At 41.3% G+C, this 20,790-nt stretch overlaps 1 protein-coding gene across 1 annotated transcript in view; it reads right to left on the bottom strand.

The window, feature by feature from the left end:
* Positions 1-252: 252 nt before the first annotated feature.
* Positions 253-20,790, bottom strand: part of avpr2ab (arginine vasopressin receptor 2a, duplicate b) — a 40,415-nt gene continuing 19,877 nt past the window's right edge. Inside the window, exons 3-6 of the mRNA XM_063016203.1 lie at positions 14,135-14,380; positions 12,593-12,739; positions 9,829-10,468; positions 253-455 (exon numbers count right to left, since the gene is read on the bottom strand). Of these exons, the coding sequence (XP_062872273.1) occupies positions 253-455; positions 9,829-10,468; positions 12,593-12,739; positions 14,135-14,380 (1,236 nt within the window). The remainder of the gene's footprint in view (positions 456-9,828; positions 10,469-12,592; positions 12,740-14,134; positions 14,381-20,790) is intronic.

Raw genomic sequence — 20,790 nt, 5'->3', positions numbered from 1 at the left:
TACATTTAAGACAGTGTAAGCAGTATTCAGCTGTCCAACACTTAACACTTCTGCCCCACTGCTTGTTCATAATACTGAGCTCACAGCATTCCATCTTCACGATGTTCCCAAATGTACACACGGTCAATCATAAAACCGATATGCTTGCACTTTGCCAGAGTCTGCACATGTCAGCATATGTGCCAGGCTTTAGACAGTGCTGTTACAGATGATGGATTCAAATCTGTATCCGTGTCCTTGGGTCCGTGGTGGTCAGTAGATGCTGTCCTTGGTGGTGGTTGAGGTGTGAGTTGCGGTGGAGTCGTCGGGCAGTGAGCCTCGGCGTGGTGTGGGCACGTGGCAGCGCAGCAGGGCGAGAAGCTCGCGCGACACACTGCTGGAGAAGGCTGTGTAGATCCAGGGGTTGGTGCAGGAGTTCAGGCTGGCCAGCAGCATTAGGATGGTGAAGGCTACTCCTGAAATACACAATAAAATACACAATACACACATTTAAGGTTGTGGAAAAAAAATGTGTATTTCCTGACATTTTTTATGGATTAACAGAAGGTCACAATTATTTTATCTCCCAACAACTGTCCCAGTGTAAAAATGTTATTACCCACTAAACTTATTATTTAGCTGTCCCACCTTTATCCAAAACATCTGTGAACAAATGCATCCAATATCTAGATTTATTGTACTCCAGAAAAGAAAAATTTCAGTCCGTCTCACCCTTCTTCGCAGAATTGCCTTAATGTAGTTACATTAAAGGGCATTTGGGAAACATTGCTTCCAAAACCTTTCCCTTTCACCTTCATCAGCTTACGAAAAAGATCCCACAATGCTTGAGGGGTCATCGAGGTTTTATTTTACTTTTTACTAGTAGACCTTTAATCCACTGGTGTATTTTCTGACAGTTTAATGGAGTAAAGTCATATTTACCATCTGGTATTTATGAGCTTCCAATGACCACATGAATACAGCATAAGGCTCACATATTTTGGGCCTTGCAACACTGTTTTGGATTAAGCACAATATATTTACAGAGAAAGTACATTCCTCGGTCTGATGTTTTCTCCTAGATCATGTGGAGAGCCGGTAACATGTGCATCAAATAATATCTTAATAATTTCCATCAAATATTTTCCTTTTTGGATAAATAAAGTATCTGTCTGTCTGTCTGTCTGTCACCCAGTGTAAATGCACCAGGATGCACTGTAGGATAATCCACATCCACCATTCGGAAACTGAATCTGTCTGTCTGTCTGTCTATTACCCAGTGTAAATGCACCAGGATGCACTGTAGAATGATCCACATCCATCCTTCAGAAACTGAATATATCTATGTCTATCTGTATGTCTGTCTGTCTGTCTATCTATCTATCTGTCTGTCTGTCTGTCTGTCTATGCACTGTGGGATAATCCACATCCACCATTCAGAAACTGAATCTGTCTGTCTATCTATCTGTCTGTCTGTATGTCTGTCTATTACCCAGTGTAAATGCACCAGGATGCACTGTAGGATGATCCACATCCATCACTCATAAATTGAATATATCTATCTATCTATGTCTGTCTGTCTGTCTGTCTACCTATCGTTCTAGCTGTCTGTCTGTCTGTCTGTCACCCAGTGTAAATGCACCAGGATGCACTGTAGGATGATCCACATCCACCATTCGGAAATTGAATCTATCTATCTGTCTGTCTGTCTGTCTGTCTGTCTGATTGTCTGTCTGTCTGTCTATTACCCAGTGTAAATGCACCAGGAAGCACTGTAGGATGACTATCTATCCATCCATCCATCCATTTATCTAGTTGTCTGTCTGTCTGATCTATCTATCTGTCTGCCTATCTATCTATCTATCTATCTGTTTATCTATTACCCAGTGTAAATGCACCAGGATTATTTTCCTGGTACCAGATACCACAGAACACCGTTAAAGGTTTTATGGAATCTCAGCCTTGGTGTTTGACTGTGTATTAAATGGGTGGTTGTAATGTTTTGTCAGTGTAGATTTCTGTGTAATAAAAATAGTTGTTTTGAGGCATGTTGGCATGTGCTGGTTTCCTTATTTTGCATCCCAGTCTGTGGGTTTAGGGGGCCAAATGTGCCAGGACTGGCTCTGACTAGTATGCATCATACGACCAGTAAGACATTTTACAAGAAAGCTACTAATGCCTGACAAACGTATGCACTTAAGCATGTCAGTGTCCATAAAACAGGACAAAATGAACCAAATAAAACACAGTCATTAAATTATTATTATTTGAAAATGACCAAACTCTCTTGTGTTTCCAAAAAAGGATAACAAAATAAGACGAAGTAAAAAATGGGTATAACTAAAGTCATGATCAGAGGTCAGTTCACATCAATTGTAAAGTGAATAAGTGAGCAGATGGCCTATGCATACATACATACATATATTCACTTGTTTCTGTAAAACAAATAGATCAGGGTAACTAGAGCACATTAGGTTGTACACAAACACCACGTTACCCATCGAAATCCCACTGTAAGCCAAATCCGAACGTCGCCAAGCCTGATTTATTCTCTGCTTACATTACTCTCTGTTAGTAACCCCTCAGGATTTTTATTCTTCAGATTTATTCCATTCTGTGTTTACTAGTCTTGGAACATTATTTATTTACTCTAAATTGACCATGTCATCTGTTGCACATTATTGAACCAAAAATATTGTTCTGTCATATTAAAGACTATATTAGCTGATTTTTTGCAGAACAGGATTTTCTCTCCCCTGTTAGATCATTTTGGATTGGGCCTAGTGCTGTAAATAACTGGCTTACTGAGCTTTAAATTATTCAGATATGTTTAAAGTACCTAGAACTTCTATAGATAGACATTAACTGCACCGGGCCAGCTGCAGACGAGCTTTATCACCGATGAATTCAGAATAATAGGTCATTAGAGCTATTTAAGAGCTTGGCCATACGGTACCAGTCATGCTGCCAAATTACAGGCCATCTGTTTGGTGAGGCACTGGTTACTAAGTGACTAGCAGAGCAAACTGTGCAAAAAGCCCACTTTAATTTAAAGGTGTAAATAATGCCCAGAGCCAATGAGATCACAATGAACCCATGTGGGGTTTTATCTGCCCGTGTGTAATAATGTATCTGGTAGTTACAATAGAAAGTGTCTTTATAGGTCAATATTTCTATATCCAGTGTTGACCATATATACATTCACATATACAGTGTATCACAAAAGTGAGTACACCACTCACATTTCTGCAAATATTTTATTATATCTTTTCATGGGACAACACTATAGACATGAAACTTGGATATAACTTAGAGTAGTCAGTGCACAGCTTGTATAGCAGTGTAGATTTACTGTCTTCTGAAAATAACTCAACACACAGCCATTAATGTCTAAATAGCTGCAACATAAGTGAGTACACCCCACAGTGAACATGTACAAATTGTGCCCAAAGTGTCAATATTTTGTGTGACCACCATTATTATCCAGCACTGCCTTAACCCTCCTGGGCATGGAATTCACCAGAGCTGCACAGGTTGCTACTGGAATCCTCTTCCACTCCTCCATGATGACATCACGGAGCTGGTGGATGTTAGACACCTTGAACTCCTCCACCTTCCACTTGAGGATGCGCCACAGGTGCTCAATTGGGTTTAGTCCATCACCTTTACCTTCCTCAGCAAGGCAGTTGTCATCTTGGAGGTTGTGTTTGGGGTCGTTATCCTGTTGGAAAACTGCCATGAGGCCCAGTTTTCGAAGGGAGGGGATCATGCTCTGTTTCAGAATGTCACAGTACATGTTGGAATTCATGTTTCCCTCAATGAACTGCAGCTCCCCAGTGCCAGCAACACTCATGCAGCCCAAGACCATGATGCTACCACCACCATGCTTGACTGTAGGCAAGATACAGTTGTCTTGGTACTTCTCACCAGGGCGCCGCCACACATGCTGGACACCATCTGAGCCAAACAAGTTTATCTTCGTCTCGTCAGACCACAGGGCATTCCAGTAATCCATGTTCTTGGACTGCTTGTCTTCAGCAAACTGTTTGCGGGCTTTCTTGTGCGTCAGCTTCCTTCTGGGATGACGACCATGCAGACCGAGTTGATGCAGTGTGCGGCGTATGGTCTGAGCACTGACAGGCTGACCTCCCACGTCTTCAACCTCTGCAGCAATGCTGGCAGCACTCATGTGTCTATTTTTTAAAGCCAACCTCTGGATATGACGCCGAACACGTGGACTCAACTTCTTTGGTCGACCCTGGCGAAGCCTGTTCCGAGTGGAACCTGTCCTGGAAAACCGCTGTATGACCTTGGCCACCATGCTATAGCTCAGTTTCAGGGTGTTAGCAATCTTCTTATAGCCCAGGCCATCTTTGTGGAGAGCAACAATTCTATTTCTCACATCCTCAGAGAGTTCTTTGCCATGAGATGCCATGTTGAATATCCAGTGGCCAGTATGAGAGAATTGTACCCAAAACACCAAATTTAACAGCCCTGCTCCCCATTTACACCTGGGACCTTGACACATGACACCAGGGAGGGACAACGACACATTTGGGCACAATTTGGACATGTTCACTGTGGGGTGTACTCACTTATGTTGCCAGCTATTTAGACATTAATGGCTGTGTGTTGAGTTATTTTAAGAAGACAGTAAATCTACACTGTTATACAAGCTGTACACTGACTACTCTAAGTTATATCCAAGTTTCATGTCTATAGTGTTGTCCCATGAAAAGATATAATGAAATATTTGCAGAAATGTGAGGGGTGTACTCACTTTTGTGATACACTGTATGTTTCTACACTCACTGTCCATTTTATCAGCTCCACTTACCATATAGAAGCACTTTGTAGATCTACCATTACTGACTGTACTCCATCTGTTTCTCTACATGTCTTTTTAGCCTGCTTTCACTCTGTTCTCCAATGGTCAGCACCCCCACATGACCACCACAGAGTAGGTATTATTTAGGTGGTGGGTCATTCTCAGCACTGCAGTGACAATGACATGGTGGTGGTGTGTTAGTGTGTGTTGTGCTGGTATGAGTGGATCAGACACAGCAGTGCTGCTAAAGTTTTTAAATACCGTGTCCACTTACTGTCCACTCTATTAGACACTCCTACATAGTTGGTCCACCTTGTAGATGTAAAGTCAGAGATGATCGCACATCTATTGCTGCTGTTTGAGTTGGTCGTCTTCTAGACCTTCATCAGTGGTCACAGGATGCTGTTGGATGGATGTTTTTGGTTGGTGGACTATTCTCAGTCCAGCAGTGACAGTGAGGTGTTTAAAAACTCCATCAGCGCCACTGTGTCTGATCCACTCATACCAGCACAACACACACTAACACACCACCATGTCAGTGTCACTGCAGTCCTAAGAATGATCCACCACCCAATAATACTCTGTACTCTGTAGTGGTCCTGGGAGAGTCCTGACCATTGAAGAACAGCATGAAAGGGGGCTAACAAATCATGCAGAGAAACAGATGGACTACAGTCAGTAATTGTAGAACTACAAAGTGCTTCTATATGGTAAGTGGAGCTGATAAAATGGACAGTGAGTGTAGAAACAAAGAGGTGGTTTTAATGTTATGGCTGATTGGTGTATGTGGACATACACCTGATCAGCTTATTGAACATCTCATTTCAAAACTGTGTGCATAAACATGTTGTTTTCCTCTTTATATCGATAACAGCTCCATCTGGAAAAGCTTTTCACTTTCACAAGTTTTTTTTTTTTTTACAGTGAGTCAGTTCAGTTGGAAATTGTGCCCATTCAGTCAAAAGAGCATCGATGTTTGATAAGAAGGCCTGGCTCACAGTGAACATTCCAATTAATCCCATATGTGTTCACTAGGGTTCAAAATCAGGGCTCTTTGCAGGTCACTGGAGTTTCTCCAAACCACATTTATCAAAACATGGTTTTATAAACTTTGCTTGTGCAGAGGAGCACGGTCATGTAGAACATGGCCCTCTTAAAACTTTTGGGTAAAGTGGGTGTGGCTAAAACACCTGAAATCAATCAATGTCTTTGTGTGGTGCTTAAACTTTTTACCTTCTGATTGGCAGTCTAGCACCTTAACCACTAGGGCATCACTGTACATGAAGAATATTAACGGATAAACTGGGTGACTAAATTGTTTTTCATTTTTCAAGCTTTATGTTGGATGTTTTTAAGATTATTTTTGATATTAGGAAACATTACAAGAAGGTCATGCTTAAAAATGTAAGCATGGTGCCCAGTGGGATAATCTGGTAGCACACCAGAGTTGAGATTCTGAACTCCCTGAGTCAGCAGTGTATAACACTAAAACCACATCCTTGATTCTACACTCACTGGCCATTTTATCAGCTCCACTTACCATATAGAAGCACTTTGTAGTTCTACAATTACTGACTGTACTCCATCTGTTTCTCTACATGCTTTGTTAGCCCCCTTTCATTTGTGTTGTTCTGGTATGAGTGGATCAGACACAGCGGCACTGATGGAATTTTTAAACACCTCACTGTCACTGCTGGACTGAAAATAGTCCACCAACCAAAAATATCCAGCCAACAGCGCCCCATGGGCAGCGTCCTGTGACCACTGATGAAGGTCTAGAAGATGACCAACTCAAACAGCAGCAATAAATGAGCGATCGTCTCTGACTTTACATCTACAAGGTGGACCAACCAGGTAGGAGTGTCTAATAGAGTGGACAGTGAGTGGACACGGTATTTAAAAACTCCAGCAGCGCTGCTGTGTCTGATCTACTCATACCAGCACAACACACACTAACACACCACCACCATGTCAGTGTCACTGCAGTCCTAAGAATGATCCACCACCCAAATAATACCTGCTCTGTGGTGGTCCTGTGGGGGTCCTGAAAATGGAGCACAGTCAGTAATTGTAGAACTACAAAGTGCTTCTATATGGTAGGTGGGGCTGATAAAATGGACAGTGAGTGTAGAAACAAGGAGGTGGTTTTAATGTTATGGCTGATCAGTGTATATATAGTGTGTGCCAGTGTTAATTTCGTTGTCGAATGATTTTCGTCATAGTTTTCGTCAACGAACCTTTTTTAATGACGAAAACGAGACGATGACTAAATAAAAACGACAAAAAAAGATAAAAACTATGACGAAATGAATCGATACTTTCGTCAACAAATAAAAACGAGACGAAAATGTTTGGCAGGGACGACATCCAATCAGAACTGATTTAGTTTTGTGGAAGGTAGGGACAAGTTAGAAAGAGATCCAATCAGAACTACTTTAGCGTATGTGGAGGGGCGGGACAAGCCGGGTAGCCATCCAATCAGTACTAATCTTTTGCAGTACCGCGGCAGAGCCGCGTAGATAGAGATAGCTCTGTACCGCGGTGAGATAAGTTAATAAGTTATGCTCAATAAGCAGGGTCAGGTAAATAAAGATGTTTGAAATAAGTTAAATCTGTTTTTGTGTGTATTGCACATTCAAACATTAATAATATTCCATACCTGATTAAAAATGTTTCATTTTGTGTAAGTGTATATAATGACTTAAATAATTTAAGGGAAGTGATAAAAAAGCATTTACATTTTACACCCTTTATATGTATTTTAGGGCGGCACGGTGGCTAAGTGGGTAGTACTGTCGCCTCACAGCAAGAAGGTCCTGGGTTCGAACCCCAGGTGGGGCGGTCCGGGTCCTTTCTGTGTGGAGTTTGCATGTTCTCCCCGTGTCTGCGTGAGTTTCCTCCGTGTGCTCCGGTTTCCTCCCACAGTCCAAAGACGTGCAAGTGAGGTGAATTGGAGATACTAAATTGTCCGAGACTGTGTTCGATATAAACTTGTGCAATGATTAACTACCGTTCCTGTCATGAATGTAACCAATGTGTAAAAACATGACGTTAAAATCCTAATAAACAAACAAATATGTATTTTAGTCGACTGAATCGACTGTAGATTTAGTCGACTATATTCTTATGATAATTAGTCGACTAAAACTAGACTAAAACTAAAACAATTCAGATGACTAAATTATGACTAAAACTAAATTACATTTGAGTCAAAAGACTATGACTAAAACTAAATCAAAATTTGCTGTCAAAATTAACACTGGTGTGTGCTAATGTGTTCGGAATTCAGAAAGATAAAAAACGACCTCTCTTTCTGTCGTTCTTTTAGTCTCTGTGTGAGTTAAAACGTGAAGCGCACTGGCTGTTTACAGAACATTCGTGAGAGGTGAAAACAAACACCAGAAATGCAACCAAGCTATTTATTACAGGCCGTGACCTGCAACATGAGCTCAGCAGTAAAGAGAACGGATGAGCACCAGGAACAAATACACTTCTGCAGTTACTAGGAGAGAGAGCAGGTGGATCCAGTAACTATGTGAAATCAATTCAAGTGTAATACAGTCAGCTCTAAAATCTGCAGAACCCTTTTTAAAGATGGAGAAAATGCTATAAAAAATGTCTTTGTGGTTAATTCGCTCGATCTTATCTTAAAAATATGATCACATAAGTGTTGGTGAACTCTAAGCAGCCATCCATGACTTCTTGTTTTATTATAGTATAAAGGCAAGGTGATACTGGGGCTGAATTCCCTTTTGACCTTTATAAATCAGGGAATGGCTAAAAATATCTCTTATTCACTGTTGGAGCAATATTTAAGTAGTTTAAAACAGCTGGAGCTGGAATTATATTTTCTGGGAAAGAATGCCAATGTGGTTTGCCCCTTGTACAGAAGGAAGACAAAACAATCTCTACAGTTTTTCTCTACAAGTGCCAGGTTTGAGCCTCGCACCTTCAATGACTGAAATTGAAGCCGATTTGCAGGATGCTAAACCAAGGTAGAACAATACTATGGCTAAGAAAAAGTCACAAACAAAAAGAACAACAGGAAATTAAAAGCACAATAACAACTGAAAGACACAAAAACATCTGCAGCCCACAATAGAGAGAGTTGATAGAAAAGGGATAGTGCAGAAATGAAAACTGCTGGTTGTCGCAATATGGCAAGCTACTCAGAGCGCCTGTGACAGTCGAATTCTTGGAAAAAAGAGGAAAGAAAGGAAACCAAGAACAAGCCGAGTACGACAATGCATGTGCAACACTGTCCATTTTATCAGCTCCACTTACCATATAGAAGCACTTTGTAGTTCTACAATTACTGACTGTAGTCCATCTGTTTCTCTGCATGCTTTGTTAGCCCCCTTTCATGCTGTTCTTCAGTGGTCAGGACACCACAGGACCATTACAGAGCAGGTATTATTTAGGTGGTGGATCATTCTCAGCACTGCAGTGACACTGACATGGTGGTGGTGTGTTAGTGTGTGTTGTGCTGGTATGAGTGGATAAGACACAGCAGCACTGATTGAGTTTTTAAACACCTCACTGTCACTGCTGGACTGAGAATAGTCCACCAACCAAAAATATCCAGCCAACAGCGCCCCGTGGGCAGCGTCCTGTGACCACTGATGAAGGTCTAGAAGATGACCAACTCAAACAGCAGCAATAGATGATCGATCGTCTCTGACTTTACATCTACAGGGTGGACCAACTAAGTAGGAGTGTCTAATAGAGTGGACAGTGAGTGGACACACATTAACACACCACCACCATGTCAGTGTCACTGCAGTGATGAGAATGATCCACCACCTAAATAATACCTGCTCTGTGGGGGTCCTAACCATTAAAGAATGGGATGAAAACAGGCTAAAAAAGTATGCAGAGAAACAGATGGACTACAGTCAGTAATTGTAGAACTACAAATTGCTTCTATATGGTAAGTGGAGCTGATAAAATAGACAGTAAGTGTATTGAATTGAATTGACCACATTTTATTTTTTATCAGTGGTAAAAATAATACTGCTGACCTTGGTTGGGTGGGTTGGGATCCCAGGCTGCCCACAGCTGGACGATAAAGAAAGGAGACCAGCAGATGGTGTAGACCAACACTATTACCAAAGTCATCCTCACTGTCTTTGACATGGCCTTGGAAATGCCAGGGGGTGGTGGCGGGGGAGGATCCGGGAGCACATCTGGCCAGAGTTCAGGAGCTCCAGTGATTTGGCCAGCCAATGAGGACGAGGATCTGGACTGAAGACATGAGTTACTGGCTGGCAGGGTGTGCATGTGAGAGGGTTCAGGCAGATCAGGAGTGAATTTTTCTAACGGAGGTGTGGCAGAGGTGAAGATTTCCGAGGATGGCAGGGGTATGGAGCACGAGTCACAGGAGTCACAGGGGTTATAGGAGGAATTTCCACACGTCGGGGAGACAGACAGGTTGTCATATGAAATGTGAAGATCCACAGAGGCTGGGCTACTGCGCCGGGGCAGATGGATGTCAGTATGGTGATGGTGGCCGCACTGTATGTCTTTATCTCTCCCGGACCTCCCACGATGCCCTTCTCTCTTAGGAAAATGAAGCAGCACAGAGTTCTTCTTATATTCAGCGGACACCATTCTCTCCGATTTCAGGTAGATGTTGTTGTGGATCTCTCTGAAGATACGTACCTGAGATGGAGGGATGAACATGTAAGTTCAGTGAGAATTCACACCTATATATATATATATATATATATATACCAACACACACACACATATATATATATATATATATATACTGTATATATATATACCAACACACACACATATACTGTATATATATATATATACCAACACACACACATATATATATATGTGTGTGTGTGTGTGTATGTGTATATATATATATATATATATATATATATATATATATATATATATATATATATATATACCGATCAAGCATACCATTATGACCACCTTCCTAATATTGTGTTGGTCCCCCTTCATAAACTCCACTAGACCCCTGAAGGTGTGCTGTGGTATCTGGCACCAAGATGTTAGCAGCAGATCCTTTAACTCCTGTAAGTTGTGAGGTGGGGCCTCCATGGATCGGACTTGTTTGTCCAGCACATATCACAGATGCTCGATTGGATCGAGATCTGGGAAATTTGGAGTCCAAGTCAACACCTCAAACTCGTTGTTGTGCTCCTCAAACCATTCGTAAACCATTTCTGCTTTACGTGCATTATCCTGCTGAAAGATGCCACACCCATCAGGGAATACCGTTTCCATGAAAGGGTGTACATGGTCTGCAACAATGCTTAGGTAGGTGGTACGTGTCAAAGTAACATCCACGTGGATGGCAGGACCCAGGGTTTCCCAGCAGAACATTGCCCAAAGCATTACACTGCCTCTACCTGCTTGCCTTCTTCCCATAGTGCATCCTGGTGCCATGTGTTCCCCAGGTAAGCGACGCACACACACCCGACCATCCACGTGATGAAAAATAAAACGTGATTCATCAGACCAGGCCACCTTTTTCCATTGCTCCGTGGTCCAGTTCCGATGTTGTGCCCATCTCAAGTTTCAAGCAGTCTCTATGCAGCCCCATACGCAACAAACAGTGATGCACTGTGTATTCCGACACCTTTCTATCAGAACCAGCATTAACTTCTTCAGCAATTTGAGCCTTCGCTCCCCACGTACATCAATAGGCCTTCCAGGAGCCGTCCATGACCCTGTGGCCGGTTTACCACTGTTCCTTCCTTGGTCCACTTTTGATAGATACTGACCACTGCAGACCAGGAACACCCCACAAGAGCTGCAGTTTTGGAGATGATCTGACCCGTCATCTAGCCATCACAATTTGGCCCTTGTCAAACTCGCTCAAATCCTTACACTCGCCCATGTTTCCTGCTTCTAACATGTCAACTTTGAGGGTAAAATGTTCACTTGCTGCCTATTATATCCCACCCACTAACAGGTGCCGTGATGAGGAGATAATCAGTGTTATTCACTTTACCTGTCAGTGGTCATAATGTTATGCCTAGTCAGTATATATATATATATATATTACTGGTAAATATCTACCATGGACAAAAACAATTTCATGGTTTTGGCCATAAATGCCAATATAACATTTGACAAATATATATAAAAAAAATAAATAAACTACATTTTAATGCTATATTGGCATTTATGGCCAAAACTATAAAAAAAAAATCTACTTTAAGTATAGCAACCACTGCTATCTGATCTATCGCTTAACTTCCTCTGCTATATTAAAAATAAATGTTCTGATATCCATCTGAGTTCAATGAGTACATCTGATATGACAACGGATGACGCAAATGACCCCAAATGAGCAAGTCTCTGCTCAAGTGAGTAGATTTGTCTCAGACGCATTTCCTCTAGCAGTGATGGAGAAAAAGAGCTTTCAGTAGAGTAGACAGCTCCGACTGCAGCATGTAATTGCTGACACTGAAAATGTACAAAGATCAGATCTAGTCAGATCACCATGGTTTGGTAAATAACCCAATATGGTATCTGGAGTTTATTTTGACTTGAGGCTTTTGTTTGTTTTGGATACAAACACAAGCACATAAGGCAGTAGAGGATGGTCCTGTATTAATCCAGCCAATCTGGACTAACTGGCGCAGGGGAGAAGTAGTGACTGCAGACATTGCTTAGCAATGAGCAGAACAGCCTTGTTAGCCCACATACACCAGGACAGAAGAAGTCTAATGATGCCCCTTAGCAAGAAAAAGGCAAAGAAACACTATTAAAGTGGAAGAACAACAAGAAACTCACCTGACAAATAGTAATGATGAATGCTGGTAGGATAAAAACAGCGACAGTCATCCAGGTGACGTAGGCTTTAAGGCCCCATGGCTCAATAAAGTGTCCCCAGCACTCAAACTCCCCTGGGTTCACTTCTGACCGAGAGAAGATAAACACCTAGAAAAAAAAGAGCTTCATCAATGCCTTATTTAGACACATAGTCACAAACACGGTGGCTTGAAGAGTATACTTCATAGAGAAAAGGCTAAATCTTTTTTTTTATGCAATTGTGAGATTTAAAATCTATATTTTCTGTAACCATATGTCTAGCTTCAACTTCATGCAGTATATTTACCAACTTAACCAACAATCAACATTTAATCTGTCAAATCGTCTGGGCGCCCTCTAACAGACAAAATTGGCCTCCAGTCTGCTGGGTGAGAAAAGACCGGACTAATACCGGGGTGGGGTTATCAATGCTGGGTAAGGACCTTGGTTACCCAGGGCGCCTGTACAGAAGTGGAGAAGAACGGAGATAGCGGCGTGGCTTTCCGTTCATGAAGCCGATCTCACGCGCAAATCCACTGAGTTATGGGGGAATAAAAAGGAATTGGTGAACTGGACGCCGGCTCGGTCTCCTGCAGTGGATTAGCTATACTAAATTGGGAAAATGCATAAAAAGGCAAAAGAAGTCAGGGATCTATTCACAGATTAAAGCCCAATTATGGAGGACCACCTTGGAGGCAATAATATACATTGCTTTTTTGAGCTTTGTGTAAAATGTGAAGCTACAACCATATGTATGAGGTAAGACCAGGGCTCTTAACTAGAGGGGCATTTTGATAGAATGGTTATTGTGACGCTACCATTCTGACCCTAGGCTGCAATTTTGAGTTGCAATAGCCTTGACTAAAGATGATCCTAAATCAACAATATCCATGGTGTTATACCAAGCAGCCTTCAGAAATGACTTATCCTTTGTCACAAAGAATTTTGAGAAACATCACTTGGAAGTCTACACAGTCTACACACCTATTACATCAGGCAGGTAACACCATTTCCACTGTAAAATATGGTGGTGGGAGCATTATCATATAGTGATGCTTATTTTGGATACAATGATGTTACCCCTCACATAGAAAGCTTAAACTGTGAAGGACATCTAAGCACACTGCCAAAGCAATATGGACAGTGGTAGCTTGGTGTTTAAGGCTGCCAAGTTGTCACTGTTGGACCCCTGAGCAAGGTTCTAACCCTCAATTGCTTAAACTGTATATAGTGATAATTGTAAGTCGCTTTGGATAAAAAAGTGTCTGCTAAATGCCACACATGTAGATATGGAAGTGGTTTAAAATTGGTGTCCATTAGTGGCTCAGTCAGAATTCTCACTGAACTCCATTAAACAGCTATGGCACAACATCAAAACTGGTTGGTAAATAGAATCAGCTCTGTCAGATTATCCAGATTATTTGAAATGTTAATAAAATATAACATAAAAAAATGACACTGGCCTTTTTTCCAAGCAGTGTGGAAATGTAAACACAAAGATGCTGATCATGCTGCCATCCTCACCTGTGGTAAACTGAGTAGCAGGGCCAAGCCCCAGGCCACCATGATAGGTGTGTTCCAGCGTGAGAGTTTGCCTCCTCGGTATGCTTGCAGAGGGCAGCAGATGGCATAGTGCCGGTCCACGGTCATGGCCACAATCATGTAAGAGGAGGCAAACATTCCTACAATCTGCAGGTACTTGATGGCACGGCACAGGGCATCGGGGCCCTGGAAGCGCTCTGTGATGTCCCACAGCAGCTGTGGCAGCACCTGGGGGAAAAGGGTAATGACATGATAAATGCCAAAGGCTCTGAGCAGATTTACTGCCCATGTGTTCCAAACGTCTAGACTGGACACTAGGTACAACACATTACAAATAAGAGTGGGATAACATGACAGACAGGGGATGAGTTAAACATGAATTAGTTGTTATGCTGCACAATGTGTACTAATGGCCTTTATGGCTTTATGCCAAATAACATATTAATGTAAACTATATGGTCAAAAGTATGTGGACACCCCTCTAAATGAAGTTATTGTTTCACCCGTATTTGTGAATGACCCTCTCCAGTTCCATTATAAGTCAGATTTTGAATCTTCTTACAGTTGACTAAACCAATACCATCCATGCAAACTGGAAACTGGTAAATCCAGATGTGCAGAGCTTGTAGAGAAGACTTTACAAACAGCAAGGTGAGTGAAGAGCATTTTCATGTGATGATGATGTGAAAAGCAGTGGTTCATCAGTGGCTTTGCGCTCAACCAAAACAAATTTTTGCTGATGGCATTAAAAAGTGAATATGATGCTGGGAAAAATACATCGGAAGGTGACTATGTAGAAAAGTGATGCCATTTGTTTTTGAAATTCTTAATAAATGGAGTTTTAAAAGTGCAGAAACTTTTTGAAGGACCCTTGTATATTCAACATTTCTCCTAAAAACTAGAAACGCTAAATTGGAGATGTTAAAAAGGCCCTTAGATGTGTTCGTGTGTTTAGGTGTGTGTGTATGTGTTTAAGTGTGAATGTGTTTATGTGTCTGCCCTGTGATGGACTGGCGCGTTACTATGTGCCCTGTGCCCATTGAGAGCTGGGATAGGCTACAGCACCCTCTGCAACCCTGATTAGGGTAAGAGACTTAGAAAGTGATTAAATTAACTTTCATGTGGCATGTTCTTGCAAGCTGTAGCCTAGTGGTTAATGCACAGTGCTAGTAATCCGTAGGTTGCTGGTTCAAGCCCCACCACTGCTAGGTTGCTGCTGTTGGGCCCTTGAGCAAGGCCCTTAACCCTCAGTTGCTCGGACTGTATACTGTAACTGTACTGTAAGTCGCTTTGGATAAAGGCGTCTGCTAAATGCTGAAAATGTAAAATGTAAATGTTCTTCACCATTCTTATTGTTTTTGGGTCACTTTATAGCCCTCCTGGTGCATCCATACCTTGATTGACCTGGCTGTATGGTATGCAGCATTGTCCTACTGGAAAAAGCAATCCTTGTTTAAGTGATATTATATTCAGGACATCAGTAAGTAGAATGTAGAGATGCTAATTTAAAAATGTGAAGTGGTCTCATAGCTTTTTCCAGAGCGATATATTTTTGGAATTTTTTAACTATCAGTTATCAAATGCATTACAAGTGGGATCTTCCCTCACATTGCTTTCCCCCATTTTTATTACCCATAGGCTGCGTCCGAAATCACATACTCAAACAGTACGTACTAAATTTGAGGCGGTGCGCACTGCCTGGCCGGTAAAGCAGTAAGCGCTTTGCTTACGCAACTCTTTTGCTCTTTGCTTATGCACGCGACCACCTTGTACGTACTACGTCCACCATCCTACCAACGTCACGTGATGCATGACGTCTCATCGCCACAGTTTTCTGCCATCTTTCTTCTTCGCTTCGAACGCTTTTGCAGCGCCAGTTGAATTATGGGATAGATTATCGGACCTTAAGTGTGCATCATTTGCATACTCAAAAACGGCTGCCCAGGCAGAAGGTCATCCGGGTACTTTTTTCGCGTACTGTTTAATGTATACTACGTATTCGGACATACTAACCGCTCTCGCATACTGCTTCTGCGTACTGTTCAGTATAGAAGTATGCGATTTCGGATGCAGCCATAGTCTGTTTTTTAAAGTAGGTACTTTAACATTTTTGTCCCCTAACTATTACTGGCACTGACTTCCTTTTACGAAAAATCGATTCTGCAACAGCAGTAGCTGAGGCAGCCAACCTAATTTCACCAGACTTGTTTCACTTGTTTTAATTTTTCAAACTCCTCACTTCTGCCTCTTTTACACTATTCTTGGTGCCATTAGTTACTTCCTGTGCTGCATCATCAGAATCTTTTGCATCCAAACAAGAAGCTGCACTTGCATCTTCACTATTTATTATTGCTGCACTATCTCTGAAATGAACACTGCACAAAGTCTACAGCCCCCCAGTGAATGTATTATTATGTCCCGGTGCTGTATGACTTCCTGCAGGAAGGTTATTATTATTGGGGTAAAAATAGTCTATCGTTATCTATTTTTTAATTAAATTCAAATGAAATGGAATTTACAGCCAAGCAGGATTTTTTGTCACACAAGTTGTCTACACAGAGAATAAAAAAAAAAAGTATAAAGACGCCTTTACTTTTTGCACACTTTACTGTGTTGTGGATTTGATGCGGAATAGATATAATTGCCATTTTTACCCATCAGGTCACAAAAACATGTTTTTTTTAATGAATGAATTCAGAATCAAAAACTGAAATCTCTTATTCACAACAGTATTCAGACCCCTAATTTGATAGTTTGTAGAAGCCACTTTGGCAGCAATTACAGCTGCAAAAGCTTACACACCTGGATCTCTACATTTCTACATATCTTGCACACCTGGATCTCTACATTTCTACATATCTTGCACACCTGGATCTCTACATTTCTACATATCTTGCACACCTGGATCTCTACATTTCTACATATCTTGCACACCTGGATCTCTACATTTCTACATATCTTGCACACCTGGATCTCTACACTTCTACATATCTTGCACACCTGGATCTCTACACTTCTACATATCTTGCACACCTGGATCTCTACATTTCTACATATCTTGCACACCTGGATCTCTACATTTCTACATATCTTGCACACCTGGATCTCTACATTTCTACATATCTTGCACACCTGGATCTCTACACTTCTACATATCTTGCACACCTGGATCTCTACACTTCTACATATCTTGCACACCTGGATCTCTACATTTCTACATATCTTGCACACCTGGATCTCTACATTTCTACATATCTTGCACACCTGGATCTCTACACTTCTACATATCTTGCACACCTGGATCTCTACATTTCTACATATCTTGCACACCTGGATCTCTACACTTCTACATATCTTGCACACCTGGATCTCTACATTTCTACATATCTTGCACACCTGGATCTCTACATTTCTACATATCTTGCACACCTGGATCTCTACATTTCTACATATCTTGCACACCTGGATCTCTACATTTCTACATATCTTGCACACCTGGATCTCTACACTTCTACATATCTTGCACACCTGGATCTCTACATTTCTACATATCTTGCACACCTGGATCTCTACATTTCTACATATCTTGCACACCTGGATCTCTACACTTCTACATATCTTGCACACCTGGATCTCTACACTTCTACATATCTTGCACACCTGGATCTCTACACTTCTACATATCTTGCACACCTGGATCTCTACATTTCTACATATCTTGCACACCTGGATCTCTACATTTCTACATATCTTGCACACCTGGATCTCTACATTTCTACATATCTTGCACACCTGGATTTTTACATTTCTAAATATCTTGCACACCTGGATCTCTACACTTCTACATATCTTGCACACCTGGATCTCTACATTTCTACATATCTTGCACACCTGGATCTCTACATTTCTACATATCTTGCACACCTGGATTTTTACATTTCTACATATCTTGCACACCTGGATCTCTACATTTCTACATATCTTGCACACCTGGATCTCTACATTTCTACATATCTTGCACACCTGGATCTTTACATTTCTAAATATCTTGCACACCTGGATCTCTACACTTCTACATATCTTGCACACCTGGATCTCTACACTTCTACATATCTTGCACACCTGGATCTCTACACTTCTACATATCTTGCACACCTGGATCTCTACACTTCTACATATCTTGCACACCTGGATCTCTACATTTCTACATATCTTGCACACCTGGATCTCTACATTTCTACATATCTTGCACACCTGGATCTCTACATTTCTACATATCTTGCACACCTGGATCTCTACACTTCTACATATCTTGCACACCTGGATCTCTACATTTCTACATATCTTGCACACCTGGATCTCTACACTTCTACATATCTTGCACACCTGGATCTCTACATTTCTACATATCTTGCACACCTGGATCTCTACATTTCTACATATCTTGCACACCTGGATCTCTACACTTCTACATATCTTGCACACCTGGATCTCTACACTTCTACATATCTTGCACACCTGGATCTCTACACTTCTACATATCTTGCACACCTGGATCTCTACATTTCTACATATCTTGCACACCTGGATCTCTACATTTCTACATATCTTGCACACCTGGATCTCTACATTTCTACATATCTTGCACACCTGGATTTTTACATTTCTAAATATCTTGCACACCTGGATCTCTACACTTCTACATATCTTGCACACCTGGATCTCTACATTTCTACATATCTTGCACACCTGGATCTCTACATTTCTACATATCTTGCACACCTGGATTTTTACATTTCTACATATCTTGCACACCTGGATCTCTACATTTCTACATATCTTGCACACCTGGATCTCTACATTTCTACATATCTTGCACACCTGGATCTTTACATTTCTAAATATCTTGCACACCTGGATCTCTACACTTCTACATATCTTGCACACCTGGATCTCTACACTTCTACATATCTTGCACACCTGGATCTCTACACTTCTACATATCTTGCACACCTGGATCTCTACACTTCTACATATCTTGCACACCTGGATCTCTACATTTCTACATATCTTGCACACCTGGATCTCTACATTTCTACATATCTTGCACACCTGGATCTCTACATTTCTACATATCTTGCACACCTGGATCTCTACACTTCTACATATCTTGCACACCTGGATCTCTACATTTCTACATATCTTGCACACCTGGATCTCTACATTTCTACATATCTTGCACACCTGGATCTCTACACTTCTACATATCTTGCACACCTGGATCTCTACACTTCTACATATCTTGCACACCTGGATCTCTACACTTCTACATATCTTGCACACCTGGATCTCTACATTTCTACATATCTTGCACACCTGGATCTCTACATTTCTACATATCTTGCACACCTGGATTTTTACATTTCTAAATATCTTGCACACCTGGATCTCTACACTTCTACATATCTTGCACACCTGGATCTCTACATTTCTACATATCTTGCACACCTGGATCTCTACACTTCTACATATCTTGCACACCTGGATCTCTACACTTCTACATATCTTGCACACCTGGATCTCTACACTTCTACATATCTTGCACACCTGGATCTCTACACTTCTACATATCTTGCACACCTGGATCTCTACATTTCTACATATCTTGCACACCTGGATCTCTACATTTCTACATATCTTGCACACCTGGATCTCTACACTTCTACATATCTTGCACACCTGGATCTCTACATTTCTACATATCTTGCACACCTGGATCTCTACACTTCTACATATCTTGCACACCTGGATCTCTACATTTCTACATATCTTGCACACCTGGATCTCTACATTTCTACATATCTTGCACACCTGGATCTCTACACTTCTACATATCTTGCACACCTGGATCTCTACATTTCTACATATCTTGCACACCTGGATCTCTACATTTCTACATATCTTGCACACCTGGATCTCTACATTTCTACATATCTTGCACACCTGGATCTCTACATTTCTACATATCTTGCACACCTGGATCTCTACATTTCTACATATCTTGCACACCTGGATCTCTACATTTCTACATATCTTGCACACCTGGATCTCTACACTTCTACATATCTTGCACACCTGGATCTCTACATTTCTACATATCTTGCACACCTGGATCTCTACACTTCTACATATCTTGCACACCTGGATCTCTACATTTCTACATATCTTGCACACCTGGATCTCTACACTTCTACATATCTTGCACACCTGGATCTCTACATTTCTACATATCTTGCACACCTGGATCTCTACATTTCTACATATCTTGCACACCTGGATCTCTACATTTCTACATATCTTGCACACCTGGATTTTTACATTTCTAAATATCTTGCACACCTGGATCTCTACACTTCTACATATCTTGCACACCTGGATCTCTACACTTCTACATATCTTGCACACCTGGATCTCTACATTTCTACATATCTTGCACACCTGGATCTCTACATTTCTACATATCTTGCACACCTGGATTTTTACATTTCTAAATATCTTGCACACCTGGATCTCTACATTTCTACATATCTTGCACACCTGGATCTCTACATTTCTACATATCTTGCACACCTGGATCT

This window comes from Trichomycterus rosablanca, chromosome 19 (genome assembly GCF_030014385.1).
Source record: "Trichomycterus rosablanca isolate fTriRos1 chromosome 19, fTriRos1.hap1, whole genome shotgun sequence".
NCBI classification, from domain to species: domain Eukaryota; kingdom Metazoa; phylum Chordata; class Actinopteri; order Siluriformes; family Trichomycteridae; genus Trichomycterus; species Trichomycterus rosablanca.
This window is presented reverse-complemented; position numbering and strand designations above follow the sequence as displayed.